The sequence below is a fragment of the Colletotrichum aenigma genome (genome assembly GCF_013390185.1).
Source record: "Colletotrichum aenigma strain Cg56 chromosome Unknown KSG_Cg56_contig03, whole genome shotgun sequence".
Classification (NCBI taxonomy): Eukaryota; Fungi; Ascomycota; class Sordariomycetes; order Glomerellales; family Glomerellaceae; genus Colletotrichum; species Colletotrichum aenigma.
The window spans coordinates 3,647,350-3,665,286 of NW_023500909.1; the positions used below are offsets into that span (position 1 = coordinate 3,647,350).

At 50.1% G+C, this 17,937-nt stretch overlaps 5 protein-coding genes across 5 annotated transcripts; 2 read left to right on the top strand and 3 right to left on the bottom strand.

Moving 5' to 3' along the window:
* Positions 1–431: 431 nt before the first annotated feature.
* On the bottom strand, positions 432–2,037 carry CGCA056_v004938 (putative aminotransferase; the record flags this gene model as incomplete). Its single annotated transcript, XM_037320193.1, has 4 exons — positions 432–894; positions 971–1,254; positions 1,332–1,645; positions 1,698–2,037. 4 exons carry the CDS (start codon positions 2,035–2,037, stop codon positions 432–434), a joined length of 1,401 nt encoding a protein of 466 aa, XP_037181339.1.
* A 2,410-nt stretch (positions 2,038–4,447) lies between these two features.
* mcm3 (DNA replication licensing factor mcm3) lies at positions 4,448–7,301 on the top strand (the record flags this gene model as incomplete). Its single annotated transcript, XM_037320194.1, has 3 exons — positions 4,448–4,520; positions 4,601–7,202; positions 7,268–7,301. 3 exons carry the CDS (start codon positions 4,448–4,450, stop codon positions 7,299–7,301), a joined length of 2,709 nt encoding a protein of 902 aa, XP_037181338.1.
* Positions 7,302–7,538: 237 nt separating this feature from the next.
* CGCA056_v004940 (Uncharacterized protein) lies at positions 7,539–8,855 on the bottom strand (the record flags this gene model as incomplete). The annotated part of the gene is made up of 2 exons (XM_037320195.1): positions 7,539–8,680; positions 8,750–8,855. 2 exons carry the CDS (start codon positions 8,853–8,855, stop codon positions 7,539–7,541), a joined length of 1,248 nt encoding a protein of 415 aa, XP_037180642.1.
* A 1,431-nt stretch (positions 8,856–10,286) lies between these two features.
* SRV2 (Adenylyl cyclase-associated protein) lies at positions 10,287–12,226 on the top strand (the record flags this gene model as incomplete). Its single annotated transcript, XM_037320196.1, has 5 exons — positions 10,287–10,330; positions 10,479–10,752; positions 10,820–11,142; positions 11,210–11,720; positions 11,783–12,226. The coding sequence occupies 5 exons, from the start codon at positions 10,287–10,289 to the stop codon at positions 12,224–12,226; spliced, it is 1,596 nt and encodes a 531-aa protein (XP_037180643.1).
* A 499-nt stretch (positions 12,227–12,725) lies between these two features.
* Positions 12,726–14,710, bottom strand: CGCA056_v004942 (Carnitine O-acetyltransferase; the record flags this gene model as incomplete). Its single annotated transcript, XM_037320197.1, has 3 exons — positions 12,726–12,852; positions 12,905–14,567; positions 14,668–14,710. The coding sequence occupies 3 exons, from the start codon at positions 14,708–14,710 to the stop codon at positions 12,726–12,728; spliced, it is 1,833 nt and encodes a 610-aa protein (XP_037180640.1).
* Between the last annotated feature and the right edge of the window lie 3,227 nt (positions 14,711–17,937).

Genomic DNA, 17,937 nt, shown 5'->3' on the forward strand with positions numbered 1-17,937 from the left:
TCTCCCGCCACATTGCAAGACAGCCACAGGACCACGGTGTCTGAACCTGAGCACTTTCATCCTATGCTGTCTCAATACCTCGACTACCTTAGCTTCCATATCGTACTCTTCTACGTGATATGCCTCTGCCTTGTCCTTGCAATGGACGTGCACAGTGAAGGCCCTAATTGTGAAGGATATGACACGTACGAGAAAGCAAGCAGAAGTCGGGCCAGGATTGGCATCCATTGTCCCTACATCCTAGGACGGGATGGAATGGGATGGGATGGGACGAGACGACAGAATTTTGTTGGGTTCAAATGTAAAGACTGACCCCTTACGGTAAAACACTCAATTGGCTGGTTCGGACGACACATGATAGCATATTCCAGTTATTGAGTTTACTTGTCATTGTTTGACATCCGTCGTCTTAGCACACGATCCTCCACTTTTCAGATCCCCTGAATTGCCAGCTTCGAGAAAAAATCGTTGACGAGCCGCGTCACCGTTTCGGCGACAAATGCAATCTCGTCCCTTGTCACCGTATATGGAGGCGCTACAATGATGTGATCCCCGAGAACACCGTCTGCTGTTCCTGAGCCCGGGTAAACAACAATGCCGTATGGTTCCGTCAACCCCAGCTCGTTGATACTCGCTGCGATTCGCGCTGTACTAGGCCATGGCACCTTGGTCTGTTTGTCGCGGACAAACTCGATTCCCCAGAAGAGGCCCTTGCCACGGATGTCTCCGACGTATGGATGGTCCATAAGACTCTCTTTCAAAAGACCAGATAAGAGCTGACCCATGTTTTGCACATTGGCAACCAGGCCGTCTGACTGGATGATCTGTTGAACTTCCAGGGCTGCCGCACACGCGACAGGGTGTCCTTGATATGTGTGTCCGTGGACAAAGGCACTATCGTCGCCAGCCGTTTATTAGCACTTTCCAACAAATTTGACGTCAGAGGCATGTCCGGGGAACCGAAACCCACCTTGTCCCCTTTTCTAGCACCTCAACCACCCTCTTGTTTACGAGGACGCCGGCTATCGGCTGATAGCCCCCAGCCAAACCCTTGCCGATGGTCTGGATATCTGGCACAACACCCTCGGCCTCCCATGCGTGGAGAGTTCCACTGCGGCCCATGCCGCTCATGACTTCATCCATGATGAGCAACGCACCGTAGCGGTCACACACAGATTTCATTGCTTGAAAATAGCCTGGAACAGCCGGAACACATCCCAGTGCCTCAACGTACCCAGAGATCAGCCCGTGTGACTACAGATTGTCATGGGATGGGTACAGTGGAATTAACTTACAGCTCCAACAACTGGCTCTGCTACGAATGCGCATACATTACCAGGGCCAACCCGAATAAACTCGTCCTCGAGCTCCTTGGCGAGCTTTGCAACATAGGACTCGTCCGATTCGTCGGCCAACTTATCCCTGTACGCAAAGCATGGGGAAATATGCGACACAACATTGTCGAGGAGCATGGGCTTGAAGTTAGCTCGGCGTGCGACATGGCCACCCATGGATAATGCGCCTAGTGTCGTGCCATGATACGATCTCTGGCGGGCAATGTAAAGATGTCTCTGTGGCTCTGCTGGCTTCTTCTCCAGGAAATACTGCCTGGAGAGTTTCATGGCCGCCTCCATTGCTTCGGATCCTGCCAAGCATGTGAGCCTCCAGGACTATGCGTTCAAAGATTGCAAACATACCGCTGCTCACAAGATAGGCCCTTGACATGTGACCATGTGTGGTGTTGATGAGAAACTGGGCCAATTGCTCACATACCGACGTCGTGAAGAAAGTAGAGGGACTGTAGGCAATGTTGCTGAGCTGCCGGATGATAGCCTCAGCTACTCGCTTGTCGCTGTGGCCGAGGCATGCCACGGCGGCGCCCCCGGACGCATCGAAAAGCTTCCGACCGCCGTCAACGACATAGCAGTTTCCCTCGCCACCTACAGTACGGAGGAATTGGCTCTTGAGATCACGATGTAGGACGGCGGACTTGCTCGCGTCCGCGAACTCAACAGAGTTCAGAGCCTTCAGAACCATCTCGTAGGTTGATGTGGTGGGGTCGCAAAGTGACGGGCCTAGACGAGAAACTATGTCTTGATCGTAATGTAAGAGACGATGACACCAGCTTGGAAAGGCGATCTGCAACACCGACGGGGTTTGGTGGCGGTAGAGGGAGTCGTCTATGGTGCCATGGGAAGGGATAGATGCCACCCTCTCCGACATGGCTGACGGGGACCCTTTTATGAAGAAACTTCGGCCCAGGCCCGGTATCTTGCCGGGGTCGGCGGTCCTGCCATGCGAAGTGCCGGTAGGCTGGATCCGCGAGCAATCGACACTATCCGAACACCCCAGCACATCGCGACAATTAGGAGAACCCCGTCGGCTTTCACCTGACACCTCGCACATACTGCTCGGGTTTCCAGCATGCACACACTATGCAGCGCATCTCAGTTAGCGCATTGCCAGTGTGGTGGACCACTTGTCGTGATTGGGACCATGCCGGCGGGACGCAGGACTCTGGACAAGACGGAGGGGCATCCGCCATAGTGGGGGGAGGGGCGTGGCCGCGGGGAGTAGAGTTCAGGGCATGTAAGCGGGAAGAAGTCCTCCATAACTTTCGATGGCTCGCACATGGTAGCGTATACGCAGTACACCGTAGGCCTCCCTACCCTTGACTAGCGACCCGTGATACCTGGCAATGCCCCAGTTCAAGTCCCCTGCCAGGATGAACTCCTGCGTGCACATATGATGTACCGCGCCGCGGTTCGGCAAGCCGACAACACATGGCCATCGAAAGATGACCTTGACCGCGGTACGTGATGTCCCATCGCCTTACAGAAGCCGTCTTCAACTGTGCTCCATTCAATCTGGACGAGCCCCCTTCTTTGCCGTTACCCAGTTATTTGTTGTATTCTGTTGTCGCTCATATGGAAGACGGAACGCGGAAGAGGAACACCGGATGCTGCCATGTAGTTGGCGAGCCCGTGCCGCTGGCTGTTGTGTCACCAATAACTGGGAATTTGCATCGGCCCGCAACTCGTAATCCAGACCATGGCCCCGATTGAAGTGAAGTGGGGTGGTGGTGGATAATGGCCGAGGGTTTTCCACACCGGGTTGGGATGATGGGTATTCGGGATGCCGACTTTTGTCGGGCCGGAATTTGGGCCTCCGTGGTCGTCCCCGTTGCGCTGCGGTGCGGTCTGACCTCGCGAGCGGGAAGGATGTGGCTCAAAGGACATAATCGGGAAGCTTGTTGAACGGCTGCACTCTTTCCTAATCGCTGTAGGCGGCGGCGGTGTTGTTGGATGTTGACATAGACAACGAGCCGCACAGACAAGGCCGAGGGTACCTTAGTGGCCCGGGGTAAGAAGCGGTTGACCGAAACATTATTACCCAGATCGTTGTAGAGAAACCTACATACGGCGCAGTCCATGAATGACACCTCGCATTTCATAAGTATGGGGGCTTACCACAGCCTCCCGCTTTGAGCGACCGGCAGCGGCGCCTGACAAGCAACCTTTTTTTGGCGTGAAGAGGATGCTTATCCGAAGGCTCGGAAACCAGCACTTGCCTAAGCACTTGGTTATGATGGTGATATGTACACTACTTGGACAAAGAAGCTCCCCGCTTCGCATCTGCGATACAACGGTAAAGTAGGAGGAGGGCGAGTGTTGGCCAGGGTGTTCCAAACGGCTGGGTTTTATGAGATAGCGTACATCACTTCATACACTAGCCAGGAGCTATCTGGCGAAACAGTCTGGACCGATCCAATGGCACCGGTATTGATACCAAGGAGAGGTGTGGAGGGTGGCTGGCCCAAGACGGCTGCAATGGAAGGCCAGCATTTGGCAGCTCAACATGCCGGATACTGCAGGCATGCCATTTTCCGTTCGGCGATGTGCTTCGTTCTTCATTGTCACAGCTAGAGCTTGGGTTGATGTAGCACGCCCAGAAGGCAAGCTGACGTGGATAAACAGACACAGAAGGATCAGTCATCATGAAGAGCAACCTGAGCTTTTGTTTCCTGATTAACCCAGAAAGGCTCGCTTCAGCCACATCACCACATCCCAGTACTTACCTAAGTCGAGGGGTCCACTTGAGTACCTGAGATACCTTACCTGCCCGCAATAAGGCACGTGTCTTACATAAGAATTCAATTAACGCGCTTTCCCCGCGCCCCTCTACGAAATCTCCTGTCAAGACGCGCTGCGACCCACCACACACATGCTCCTTTTTTCGTCCAGGTCTGCACCCGCCTCTCGTTGCTGCGCAGCGTTACCGCCTCGCCCCTCCCCTCAACACCACGGCAATTCTTCACTGCGACTTTGTATCGCCACAAAGTGACGCTGACGTGCTCTTCCAACACCCTCTCGTCTTACTTCATTCTCGACGTTATCGTTGGCCTGTCTACCTCTGAACTTCGAAGCTGCCAGAGCCCTTACTCACGATGGACTCGTTCATGCTGCAGGATGCAGCCGCCTTGGACCGCGTTCGTGCGGCTCAAGAGTTCCTCGACCCTCGTACGCCCTCCCTTGCCTCGATTGCTCGTGTAAACGTACGATATCCCAACGTTGCTATATACTGACCCGCGTCTCATCAGAAAACGATTCGCAAGGACGCAGTTACAGGTCGGCGATTATCCAGATGATGCAGAAAAAGAAACGGAGGCTTGTGGTCAATCTTGACCAACTCCGCGCCCACAACCCCGAACTCGCCGGAGGAGTCCTTGAGCAGCCATTTGATTACACTCTTGCATTCAACCATGCTCTGAAGCAGATCGTTAAGACGTTGCCAGACTCAGGCGATGCAGAGAAGCTCAACGACGAATCATACTATTGCGCATGGGCAGGCAGCTTTGGTATGAATGCCTGCAACCCTCGCACCCTTTCCTCCCAGCATCTCAACAGCATGGTCTCGCTTGAAGGCATCGTGACCAGGTGCTCGCTTATTCGACCAAAGATTGTGAAGAGTGTGCATTACAACGAAAACAAGGACGTTTTCCACTTCCGCGAATACCAAGATCAGACCATGACAAATGGAGTTACAACATCCAGTGCCTACCCCCAAGAGGATGACGAGGGAAATCCCCTGACTACCGAGTACGGCTTCAGCACTTACAGAGATCACCAGACCGTATCTATTCAAGAAATGCCAGAGCGTGCTCCTGCTGGTCAACTGCCCAGAGGAGTTGATGTTATACTTGACGACGACTTGGTTGATCTTGTCAAGCCTGGCGACCGCGTCCAACTCGTGGGAGTTTACAGGACACTAGGAAACAGAAATACGAACCATAACAGCGCCCTGTTCAAGACCGTCATCATCGCCAACCACATAGTCCTCTTGTCCTCGAAATCTGGAGCTGGGGTCGCCACACACACGATCACAGATACCGACATCCGCAATATCAACAAGATCGCCAAGAAGAAGAACCTTCTTCAACTCCTCTCCCAGTCCCTGGCGCCTAGTATCTATGGACATGACCACATCAAAAAGGCTATCCTGCTGATGCTCCTCGGCGGTGTTGAAAAGAACCTCGAGAACGGCACCCACTTGAGGGGTGACATCAATATTCTCATGGTGGGAGATCCTTCAACCGCCAAGTCGCAACTGCTTCGGTTTGTCTTGAATACAGCGCCTCTTGCCATCGCCACTACTGGGCGTGGTTCTTCCGGCGTCGGTCTCACTGCTGCCGTTACGTCAGACAAGGAAACAGGAGAGAGGAGACTTGAGGCGGGAGCCATGGTTATGGCTGACAGAGGGGTAGTGTGCATCGATGAGTTTGACAAGATGTCTGACGTTGACCGTGTCGCTATCCACGAGGTCATGGAGCAACAGACTGTCACAATTGCCAAGGCTGGTATTCACACATCCCTGAATGCCAGATGTAGCGTTGTCGCAGCTGCCAACCCTATTTTCGGCCAATACGATACCCACAAGGATCCTCATAAGAACATCGCGCTACCTGACTCTCTTTTGTCGCGTTTCGATCTCTTATTTGTTGTCACTGACGACATTGAGGATACGCGAGATAGGCAGGTTTCGGAGCATGTTTTGCGAATGCACCGCTACCGACAGCCCGGTACCGAAGAAGGTGCGCCGGTGCGTGAGAACGGAAATCAGTCCCTCGGAGTCGCCCTGAGCAACGACTCTGATGTGCAACGCCTAACGGACGTGTTCGAAAAGTACGATGCCATGCTCCATGCTGGCGTCACTCACACCTCGGGACGCGGCTCCAACAAGAAGCCTGAGGTGCTTAGTATTCCTTTCATGAAGAAGTACATACAGTACGCCAAGAGGGTGCAGCCCAAACTGACCCAAGAAGCATCGGATCGCATCGCAGACATCTACGTCGGGTTGCGAAATGACGAAATGGAAGGCAACCAACGACGGACTAGCCCATTGACTGTCCGTACCCTGGAGACATTAATTCGTCTGGCCACTGCCCATGCTAAGTCCCGTCTTTCGCAAATCGTTACCGAACGTGATGCCCTCGCCGCGGAAGCCATCCTCCGCTTCGCAATGTTCAAGGAAGTCGTCGAAGACGAGTCAAGAAAGAAGCGACGGAAGACTCAGACAACTGAATTCGCTTCCTCTAGCGAGGAGAGCTCCGATGATGACGACAACGAGGATGGTAAATACAGAAGCACAACAACTCGTACACCGGCGGCACGCTCAACGCGGTCGACCAGGGGAGTTGCTCGTCTTCGGGTGAATGGTAGCACGCAAACACCGGGCACCAATGCTAATGGCACAATCAGTGATCAACATGATAGCGACGAGGAGCCGCCAGCTCGGGAAGCGTTGGAAGACATTTACGATGCTACCCCAAGAAGGTCGCGTCGTTCTGGTCGGGCTGCTGCCTCGAGCGCGACCTCACACACACAAACATCGTTTGCATCATCTGTACCGGTGTCACAGCTGCCGTCACAGTCCCAAGAGGAGGAAGAAGATGAAGATGAGCTTGCTTCAGGGACGGCCAGTCTTGCCATCGCGGACGAGCCCATCAGTGCTTCGCGGCTGGCAACCTTCAGAACAACTCTCGGCCAGCTCCTCAACTCAGCATTGTTCGAAGATGACTCTGCCAATGTAGACGCAGTTGTAAACGCCGTCAACAGCAAGTTGCGGCCTGGTAGTGGCGGTGCCTTCAGCAAGCAAGAGGGTGTGAAGGCCCTCAAGAAAATGGACGAAGCCAACCAGATCATGTATGCCATTCCCAACATCTCTGCTCATTCTCGTTCATTCGCTAACCACGCCGATCGAACCACAGGTATACCGATGGCGAACTCGTGTACAAGATTTAATGTGATATGGAATCGGGGAAGTAAAGTTGATTGTAATCGAAGGCTGGCGTTGGGACTAGAGCAGTCAGGAGACGAACACCAAAGTCTGGACACGTGGAGACAGACCATATACATACTTGAATTTTGATGTGAATGAACAAGACGAGAAACCTCCTTGGTTGTTTCTGCAATGTTTCTACTTCTTGGTATAGAGACTGTCTGTCTAATCTGGTCTATGTCCCTGCTGCGCTGTGCTACTCACAACCTAGATTGAAAGTCGGCAAGTCGATCTCGTACTCGAACGCCGTTCCACGTTTCCTTGCTGTCGGCATCTTCGCCCAGGGTTGGCACGCCGACTTGTTCAATGGCGAAACTGGCTGCCACGCTACCCCATATTGCGGCCTCTTCAACACTTTTACCCCTCGCAAGTGCGACAGCAAGACCGCCCAGGAAGGTATTGCCTCCACCGGTTGGATCTACTACTTTGGTGGGGTCCTGGTGGACGGCTGGGATCCATGTCTCCGTGCCCGCGTCAACCTCGATTTCTTCTCTCACAACGACTCCTTCGTCGTCTTGCAGCAGGCCGGCGAACAAAGCCTCCATATCGGTATCTGGCCGGAGACCCCCCCTTGAATAGTCCTTCTTGCGGCGCTTTGTACCCGCGCCGTCACGTGTAGCAGGTTGACGCTTACGGCCGCCATTTCGTGCGACATAGCAGCCCTTGTCGCCTGCGCGTACAACAAGGGTGAAGGACTGAAGAGGCATGCTAGCCAGAAGCTGCTCACATGATCTCTCAACGGCTGATTTTGAGATGGCACCAGTCTCGGGATCCAGGCCGTCATCACCCATGAAGCCTGCCAACTCTGAATGGTTTGGGCTGCAAACATCAACCAGCGGCAGAGTGTTTGTGCAGTTCAGTAGCTCATCAGGGGTGCAAAGGTCTGGCACGGGTTCCCAGATAAAGATAGGTTTTGTATACAGGTCAGACGGGCACACGCGCTTGCGAGCTGATGTAATTTCGCCTACTAGATCCTTGCATCTCATCGGGGAACAGATGAGGTGGAAAGATTTGGAGAGTAGCAGGTGAGGGGTCAAATCTTGGGCGGTGAGGCGTTTCTTGGGGGTGGTATATTTGAATGCGCGCCTCTCAGCTGTCTCGTAGCCGTTCCAGCCGCGCGTTGTAAGACGGTCAGGGTCCTCGCGAAACACTACAGATGTCTCCCAAGTATTGATGATGTTAGTTAGTGACTGTGGAAAGTCGGAACCTTGATCGACGATCCAGCCGACGGACGAGGCGTCAGGGGGCGGCGAGAAGAGGCGGGCTCCGAGGGCGCCGTAAGATCCAGCGCCGCCGAGGATGTCCTGAACTGGCGGCGTGGGTGGTAAGAAATGGATCTCATCTATCAGCTCAGGTGTTAGTTTCGGCCATTTTTGTTGGATTTGGAGAAGCTGTGGGCAATGGGACTTACCTATGATAAACATGCCCAGGGTCACGAAGTCGATTGGAGATAAGGCAGCGACCTCCTTCTCGGTAAGACGGCGCTCATGGCCATTCTGTGTGTTTTCGTCGGCCATGGTGGCCGTTGTTGTTGGCGAAGGATGGTTGGGAGTCTTTTTCCCGGGCTTCCTCGTGGTTGAGATGGAGCTTTCAGACTCGGTTATACCCAGAAGAAAGGCGCTATCGCCAGAGTACCTGATCGAGCGGATTCGAGGGTGGAAAGAATTGGAATTGACACCAACGTGGCCTTTGAGCGTATGGAGATTTCTGCACGTAAGGTAAGGAGCGCAGTTGAGGCAAGATAAGTACTGCATGTGAATCGCAAGCTGCAGATAGGGCCCGAGCCTGAGTCGGAATATGAGACAAAATCAGTTCAAGATCGGTAAGCCTTGATGTTCAGCTCTGGTAGGTTCTTGACACCACGTTAGAGGCACTTTCGAGCTCCCGAGATGGTTTGATTCCGGTTGTTACATCTATGGATGCATGTATTAACTGCCCTAATCATTGAGGTACTGGTGGTGCCATTATCTAGACGCAATGTCAGGCATCGTTATAGACGGGGTAGGCCTGTAGTGAAGTTTATGAGGTGTACCTATGTACTCCGTTTTCGGCAGGGCGATACTTCACAGGCAACCAAGGTAAAGAATGGCTTGGCAATTGAGCAACGATTTCACTCGAATTCACGCTTTGGCCATGGATCTAGAAATGGGATAGAAGAGACGAAGATACTCTGGCTCTGGTGCTCTTGGCTTTCGAACGAGTGCCTGCGGCTAGCACTCCCTGACTGACTGCCTTAAGCAAGGTAGGTAGGTAGCTAGCTTTAAAAGAGGGCAGCATTCTTCTCACGTATCCAGTTAGAAAATGGGCAGCTGCCTTAGGTACACCTCGGATACTGTGAGATGATGTAAGGTACCTTACCCATGCATACTAATGTACCTGCCTAGGCACGTAAGGTCCACTCGAGCTCTAGGTACTTCCTGACTTGCCTCCAGCCAGGGTACGTGTTGCTTCTGTACACAACACCGTCTTGGGCATGATATTGGATGCTTGCGATAATACCCTTCCAAAACACCTCGTTCACCATTTGCACCCTGCGCCGCTTTTCTCCGTCGACCACCAGCTTCCAGTGCGCTCAATTCCACTGCCGTTGCTTCGCCCCAGCGCGCACGCATTTATCCCCATCCTAGCAGGCCCGCATCTCCTGAAACCTCCTGACAATACTTTGTGGTCTCTCTTCCCACCTTTCGACCCGACTCGAGCTCCCTGCCCTGCAAACCCAAGTCGTGTTGCATTGCGAAGCATCAGGCACCGCAGACTTGCCCTGCCATCGCTATTCCTGTCGCTATTGTTGTTACTGGAACACCCCGCCAATTGAGAGCTCTATCTCCCGACTCCTGAAGTCACACCATCTCTCCTGCCCGTCATCCACCTTTGTGCTTTTCCCGACCTAACTTCCCCTGCACTTTCTACTTGCCTTACGAGAAGCTCCGGCTTCACTTTGGACTAACATGGCAACGAACAATATGCACAACCTTACGACCCTCATCAAGCGGTACGCGTCTATCACTCACGTTCTGCGCAAATCAATCTTGCCATCAACCATGATGCGGCAGATTCGATCACTTCTGCTAAGCGCTCGCCCCTGCCTTTGCCCGACGTTACCTGGACAGTGCTGTAGAAGCTCCTAACTTTGGAAATAGGCTCGAAGCTGCCACTGCCAGACTCGAAGATATCGCCTCTTCTACCATCGAACTCCCTCAAGCTGTCCCCTCGCTGAACCAATCCGTTGCCACGCCGCCGTCGGCCTCCAATGCTTCTTTGCCTGCGCCGCCTCCGCCGCAAGCTGCCGCCGCTCCCCAAGCCCCCCCCGAACCCGTTCCCGAGTCCATCGAAGAGTTTGATCAGTTGTTAGCCACAACCGTCGACAAATATGTCAAAATCAGCAAGCAGCTGGGTGGTCTCATTGCCGATCAGGTCCGTCCGGCACAAGATACATCAGGCGAAAATTACAGGTGATGCTGATACAGTGTTCGCAATATAGGCCGCCAAGGTTTTGCAGGGTTTCCAAGCTCAGCGTCACTTCTTGCTCATCACCACCAAGGCCAAGAAGCCCGATTTGAACGGCGCCGAGATGGCCGTGTACCAGGACTTGCTCAAGCCCATCAACGAGGCTCTCGTTGCCGTCAGCAACATCAAAGAATCTAACCGAGGTTCTCCCGTCTTCGTGCAGCTCAGCGCTGTAGCCGAAGGATCTATGGTCCTCGCATGGGTCACCGTCGACAATCGTCCTTACAAGCACGTTGACGATTCTTTGGGTTCTGCACAATTCTTTGGTAACAGGGTATTGAAGGAGCAAAAGGACAAGTAAGCTGTCTCTTGGGTTGATGGCTTTTACCCGGTGTGTGTGTCTATGCTGACTGGCAGCTCACAGGGACGCCCAGCAGGTGGAGTGGGTTAACGCTTTCTACCAGGTTTTCCGCGATCTGGCCGATTACGTCAAGCAGCACTTTCCCAACGGTATCCCATGGAACCCGAAGGGCCAGCCGGCCCAGGAGGTTGCCAAGTCTCTTACGGCGTCTGCTACGGCCGTCGCCGCCGCCGCTCCTCCCCCACCGCCTCCCGCAGGCGCTTTGCCGCCGCCGCCGCCGCCACCCGGCCCTCCTCCAGTTCTTGAGATTAAGGAAGAAACTGGCGGAAAAGGTGGGCTGGGTGCAGTCTTCTCCGAGCTGAACAAGGGCGAGGCCGTGACCAAAGGTCTGCGCAAGGTTGACAGGTCGGAGATGACGCATAAGAACCCCTCTCTTCGTGCCAGTTCTACAGTGCCTGATCATGATGGTTCAGCGCGCGGCAAGAGCCCAGCCCCTCAGAGAAAGCCGAAGCCGGAGAGCATGCGCGTTAAAAAGCCACCCAAGAAGGTGCTCGAGGGCAACAAGTGGACTATTGTAGGCCTGATACAATAATTTTACGCGCCGAAAGTGCAACAGCGGCTGACTTATTCGGATAGGAGAATTTCGAAAAGGAAGCCCAGCCGATCGAGATCGAAGCCTCCATCTCTCACTCAATTCTCGTCAGCAGGTGCAACAATACCACCATCATTGTAAAGGGCAAGGCCAATGCGGTCACCATTGAGAATTCAACGCGTCTGTCCCTTATCGTGGAGTCTCTGATATCCACAGTGGATGTTATCAAGTCCCAAAACTTTGCGTTGCAAGTGCTCGGTGCTGTGCCGGCCGTCTTGATGGACTCGATCGACGGTGCCCAGATTTATTTCAGCAAGGAGAGCACGGGAACCAAGATTTACTCGAGCAAGTCCTCCGGCATCAACCTTAACGTTATCTCAGGGGAAGACGAGGACTACAAGGAGGTGCCTTTGCCGTCCCAGATTTGCTCTTACTTTGACGAGAGTAAGGGCGATTTGGTCAACGAGATTGTATCTCACTCTGGCTAGTCCGACATTCTTTCGATATCAAATCACAAAAGAATTGAGCGGCATCGTGGGCGTCAGCATGGCGGCGGTTTGCTCATTTTTACACCACAAGTCAACATCCGTTTGTACCTATAAGAACCCAACCTGCGACTTCTGGTTTTGGCCCCCTTCAATTTCTCTTTCGACTCAGCGTGCTTATCCGAGCGCTTTCACTCGTGCCCCATCCCCATCCTGTCTATAGAAGGATTCGAGCTCGAGAAAATTTCGGAAGCAAATACAACACTTACTTACGTTGGCAACTTGTTCTGAAGGATAGCGCACAATTACTCGAGCGATACGTATTGAAACAGGTCAAATTGGTTGACAAACCTGGTCCGTCTATAATTGACACGCTTCTACTGTATAGATGCTAAAAACCACATCCGGCCGCCTCGACCAGGCGCACTCACAAATACGAGCTTGTACAAGAAGTATTGACCGCGTCTATTCTGATAACAACCTGGTTCCGCTTGCGCCGATTCTATAGCTTAGCCTTTGCGGGCTTTATTGTCGGCATGAGCAGATCGCGCATGTCGCCAGCGGCTTCATTTAGGAAGAAGCTCATCCGCTGGCTGCCGAGACCCTTGGACACAACGTTGAAGTTGATGCTAAATGTGTCAGATTATAAACGACACTGGTGACGTATTCATGGAGGCATACCTGTTTTCGTTGATCATGTAGGCGATACCAAAGCCAGCATCAATAACCTGGCTCCATCCATATCCGTTGAAAAATTCGGAGCTCAGCTGCGAGGTTGAGAGATACCAAGAAGCAGAATACGAGAACGCAGGATCTTGGTAAATGGCCGGTATCTCTTGGCCGGGCTCGAGAAGCTTCTTGAGCCCGAAAAGATGCCTGTCAACACCCTTGCCATCCGAAGCCGCTGTGATGTACTCGAGGTGGGCATCGATAGCCTGGCGGAACAGGTCGACCTTATCCTTATCCTCGATATTAGGATCCGCCATGGCACTGCACCATGTAACCGATGCATCCGAAACAGTCCGGCATGTCTCCGTCCGGCCTTGCTGGAAGCGGCGGGTAGCAGCCGACTCGTAGGTGGGCCGATTCTTGCCGTACATCTTGTGGTAAGCCAGTTGTATAATCATCTGAACATAGGCGTCGGGCGAGCACTTGAATTTCTTGATAAGACCCTTGCCATAGCCTTGATACGCCTGGACAGCCAGCTCGTGTTGGCCAATTACATCATGGAAGTCCTTAGTCGCGCGGTCGATCTCCGCCTGGACCTCCTTCGTCACATCGAACTTGACAACCTGAGGTTCCGGCAAGTTGGAGCGGATGGAAGGGTCAGAGAGATCAATCTTGTTGTTGAAAATGAGGTCGTTGATGAAGTCGTTGAGGCGGTGAGTCGGGGTTCCGTCCATCATGGAGTGTTCTCCCATGAAGCCCGAGGTGGCATTGTCGTTGACGATGAACTGACAAGGCTTGTCATACCAACGGTTTGCGCCGTCACCGTGCCAATACTGATGCGCGCGCTCCTCAAGGGTCACAGGAGCAGCATCGTCGAGACAAACAACGAAGGAAGAAGCCTCAATGGTCTCCAATGCGGCAGAGTTCTTCGGGCTGGCTTTCAGCAGGATTTCGCGTGCGTCCGCCCAAACGTCCCGGTTCTCGCTGGTGAGGGCACCAACAGCAGGCACTCGTTGGGCCAGCTCGTAAACCTTGCTGAACTGTTGTTCCAGCTCCGAGGCATTAAGCTGCTTGCCGTCGACCTCGTGGAGAATCTTGAAAAATTGGTTCTTACGAATGGCGATGATGTGCTTATGCTCTTTGTGAGAGAACTTGACAGGATAGTCGGCAGGCTTTGCAGCGACACGGCTGGTGTTGAACATCCACTTGTAGCTGTCCATGCAGATCGGGAGCTTCTTCATGTACTCAGGCTCCAGAGTGCCATCATCAACCTCCTTCTTGAATTCAAGTACAGCAGAGGTGATGGCTGCTGCTCTCTTGGCAGGATTCCTCCGACGACGGTCGTCGCGGTGGGAATAGAAATAGCTGACGTAGGGGACGACAGGGTCGCGGTAGCTCAGGTACGCGGCATCGTTCCACCACTCGTACAGCCAGTTTCTGTGAGCAGAATCCTCTCTGCGCGCAAGTAGCTTTTCTTGTAACTTGCTGCCAATGCCACCGGGCTTGACAAACTCCTCGACTGCCTTTTTGCTGGTGGCGAATTCGGACTCTGAAAGGAGAGGGTGCAGGGTCTTGACGTAACGGGCAGCAGTCTCCTCCAAGGAGGGTACGGGCAGCCGAGGCAGGGAATCCTGGAATCTCAGCATCGGTCCTTTGGACTTGTCCTCGACGTAGCCTGGGTTTGGCGATGCCGTTAGCATAGTGGTATGAGATGCGCCGTGGCTATGACTGAGCGCATTCAGAATCGACTGGCGCAGGGACGCAGAAGGACTTACCAGAAGGCAGCGAACTGTTGTTCCGCTTCGCTGCTGGCGCCATGACTGCGATGGTCTGGAATAAAAAGAAGACCGGTTAGAAAATATACGGTCGAGTTGGAGAAGAAAGAAGAAGGGAAGTACGGGCGACTGTAACGGAACACACAAGTGGGCGGAGTGGGGGACGCGATGGGCGCGGTGAGCGGGAGGAGGTAGGTGGAAAGAGAGCGTCTGAAGTATTCCACGGGGTGGGTTGTCCAACTCACCGGACGATTGAACCTTTGCAGTCGTATATTGGATCTTGCGGTGGCAGACCTAGCCTCCAGAGCTCGCAGGACGGCCGACATGACCAATTTTTGCTTAGGTGCAGTGACTGGTGCGTGTGGAAGTGGTATTAAAATAGTTGGCACACGTAGCCGCAGAGATCCGCGGCAGTCGAGCAGCAAGTCAGTCGTTATGGATCGGAGCGGATCCTAGCCGTCGACAGAGTGGCTGCTTGTCACAAGCCAAAACCCAGCAACCCAGCACCCACGCGGGCCTTAATCAACCGGGGCAGGGATGTGGCGTATGTGCGTGAGAGAGGTAGGTAAGAATCGGAGGCGGGGGACTGGCCTCGTGAGGGAGGGAGGGAGGGAGGTGCAGCGGCGGCGGCAGCGGCAGCGGCAGCGGTAACGGTAACGGGAGTGGTAAGTGGGAAAAGATGCCTCGGGATGATGGAGGACGCGTAGACGAAGGTGGAATTGATCCAGTCGATGGACAGGATGAGTGCGACAGCGTAGCTGCGGCAGCTGTAGTGTGGTGTAGCGCGGCACGTTTAGCTGAGGTAGATACGGAAAGTAATAAGGTGGCTAGGGAGAAAGCGCCGACAAGATGGAAGGCAATAATGATCAGGACGAGGGCATGGGGAGCATCGATTGAAGAAGAACCAAGTCACGCTGTTCTACGAGGGCTGGGTGCGCTTTTGTGATGTGATGCCGGACTTGATTCTGGCTTGGACTCGGAGATGGTGCTGGCGCTGGGCTTTGATCAATATCATTTCTCATCTTCCGTCCCTTCTCTTCCCTCCTGAGCGAAGGTCAATTTGCCTTGACCTGCGGATAACCAAATACCTCAGGGACGGGGAAGTACGATGGGGTACGTACAGAACAAACCTGCCCTCCCCGTGTCCAACCCCGGTTCATTGAAAGTGACCGCTCGGCGGAGCAGGAACTGGGGGAATGGGGAACCTGCACCCTGATTGCTCGTTGGTGTCCCTCGGCGCTGTGCGGTGCAGCCGGCAACCGTAGCTGATTAAAGCCTTAGAGCCTTTGAGCCGAGGCAAAACAGGGGGTCCTGCACACATCTATCACTGCCTACCTTACCTTATACGTACGCCTGTCTAAGCATCTGAAAGGTTAGCGTAGGTATAAGGTAAAGGGGGGGTAAGGTAGGGTTTATTTTAAAGTTAGTTTTACTACTTAATCTATTTAATTTTAAAGTTATTTTTCCTATTTTCACTATAAAATCTAGTAATAAGTACCTCTATCTTTAATAATTTTAATATATTTTTAGTAACTAATACTTTAATAGATCTCTTTAAGCTTTTTTAGTAAAGGTATTTTATTCTTATAATAGATATTAATAGTTTTCTTAATAATATATTATTTATTCTTAAAAGTATTATTATTGTATATAGTAGTAATAACTTTCTCTATAACATATATAATATATTAACTTATATTTTGTTATTAGTAGACATTTATTTTTTATTTTTAAGTATATTATTAAGATATATATATTATATTAAGCTTTTATTATTATAATAAATTATTATATAGTAAAAAGCTCTCTTATAATAATTATTTATATATATATATATTGTAAACTAACATAAGCTATAATTGTATCATAATTATTAAAAAAACTAATTTTATTATATACTAAATATAAAAGAATATACTCTTTTAACTTTATATTTTCCTACTATTTTAGTAGAATTTAGTAATATATACTTAATATTTTCTATAATCAGATCTACTACTATTTTAAAAATAAATATTACTAATTAATATTTTAAACTAATTTATAATAATTAATCTTTAGCTTTAAATATTATTAATATTATATCAAAAAAGATAAACTATGAAAAATTAAAATAGATTTAGAAAATTAAATATATTACTACTAATAAATATTAATAAGTTTCTTTTAGTTAAAAGTATTTTAATTACTAATTTAATTTTAAAAATTAAAATATAAGTTATTCATAGTTTTATATAAAAAATAACAGATTATAATTTATAATACTAAAGATCTAAAAACTTAAATTTTTATTTATTAGAAGTTTTATAATTAAATATTCTAAAAATTAATTTATAACGCTAAAAAAAAGTTTAAATTATTTCTAAAAAAAGAAGTACAATAATATTATTATTAAAAATATTAATATTATATTTTACTATTAATAAGAATTTTTATACATATTCACTTAAGTATAATTTTTAAATAAAATAATACCTCTATTTATACTATAAATACTATAAAAACTTAATTATTTTAGAATAATATTAAATTCCTAAAATAGCTATTGAGATTATTTAACTTCTATTTATTAAAAATATACAAATTTAAATAAAATATTAAATTTAATTTAATTATAATATTAAAAACGTTAAACTTTTAGAACTATATATTACTCTCTAAGTAATATAAAATACTATTTTTTTAACTTCTTTATTACTTTAACTTACTTAATAGTTTAGAAGTTTTAAAAATATATTAAAAAAAGTTTTAAAAATATATTAAAAAAAGTAATAAAATAATTTTTACTAAGAAATTAAAATATTAAAAAATTACTTAATAAAAGTATTAGAAATAAGTAACTTATATAGATATATTCGTTTTATAGTAAATATAGTTATTCTAGAAGTACTTCTTATATTAAGTTAACCTCTTAGTGATCTTATTTATTCTAACTTATAAAGTACCGCACTAACCTTTCAGATGCTTGGACAGGTGTACTCTTCTCCCTCCACTGCGGCACCCACCCACCTTACCTAAAGTATATACGCAGTAGTGTTCCTAGGTATTAGAGGTTTGGAAGTCCGCTGGGTAGGTACGTGCCCCGCACCCAAGGTGTGCTGGGCTCCCCAGTGAAGTGCACAGTGTGTCTTGGCCTAGATCCCCACTTGTACTACAATCAGGCGACTCCACGATCGAGTTGGATGCTGCTTTTCTTGACGCGTTTGAGAGCCTTATCCAACCTACACAGTAGGCTCGGGGTTCGCGTAGGTATGCCCGGATGCGGGACCC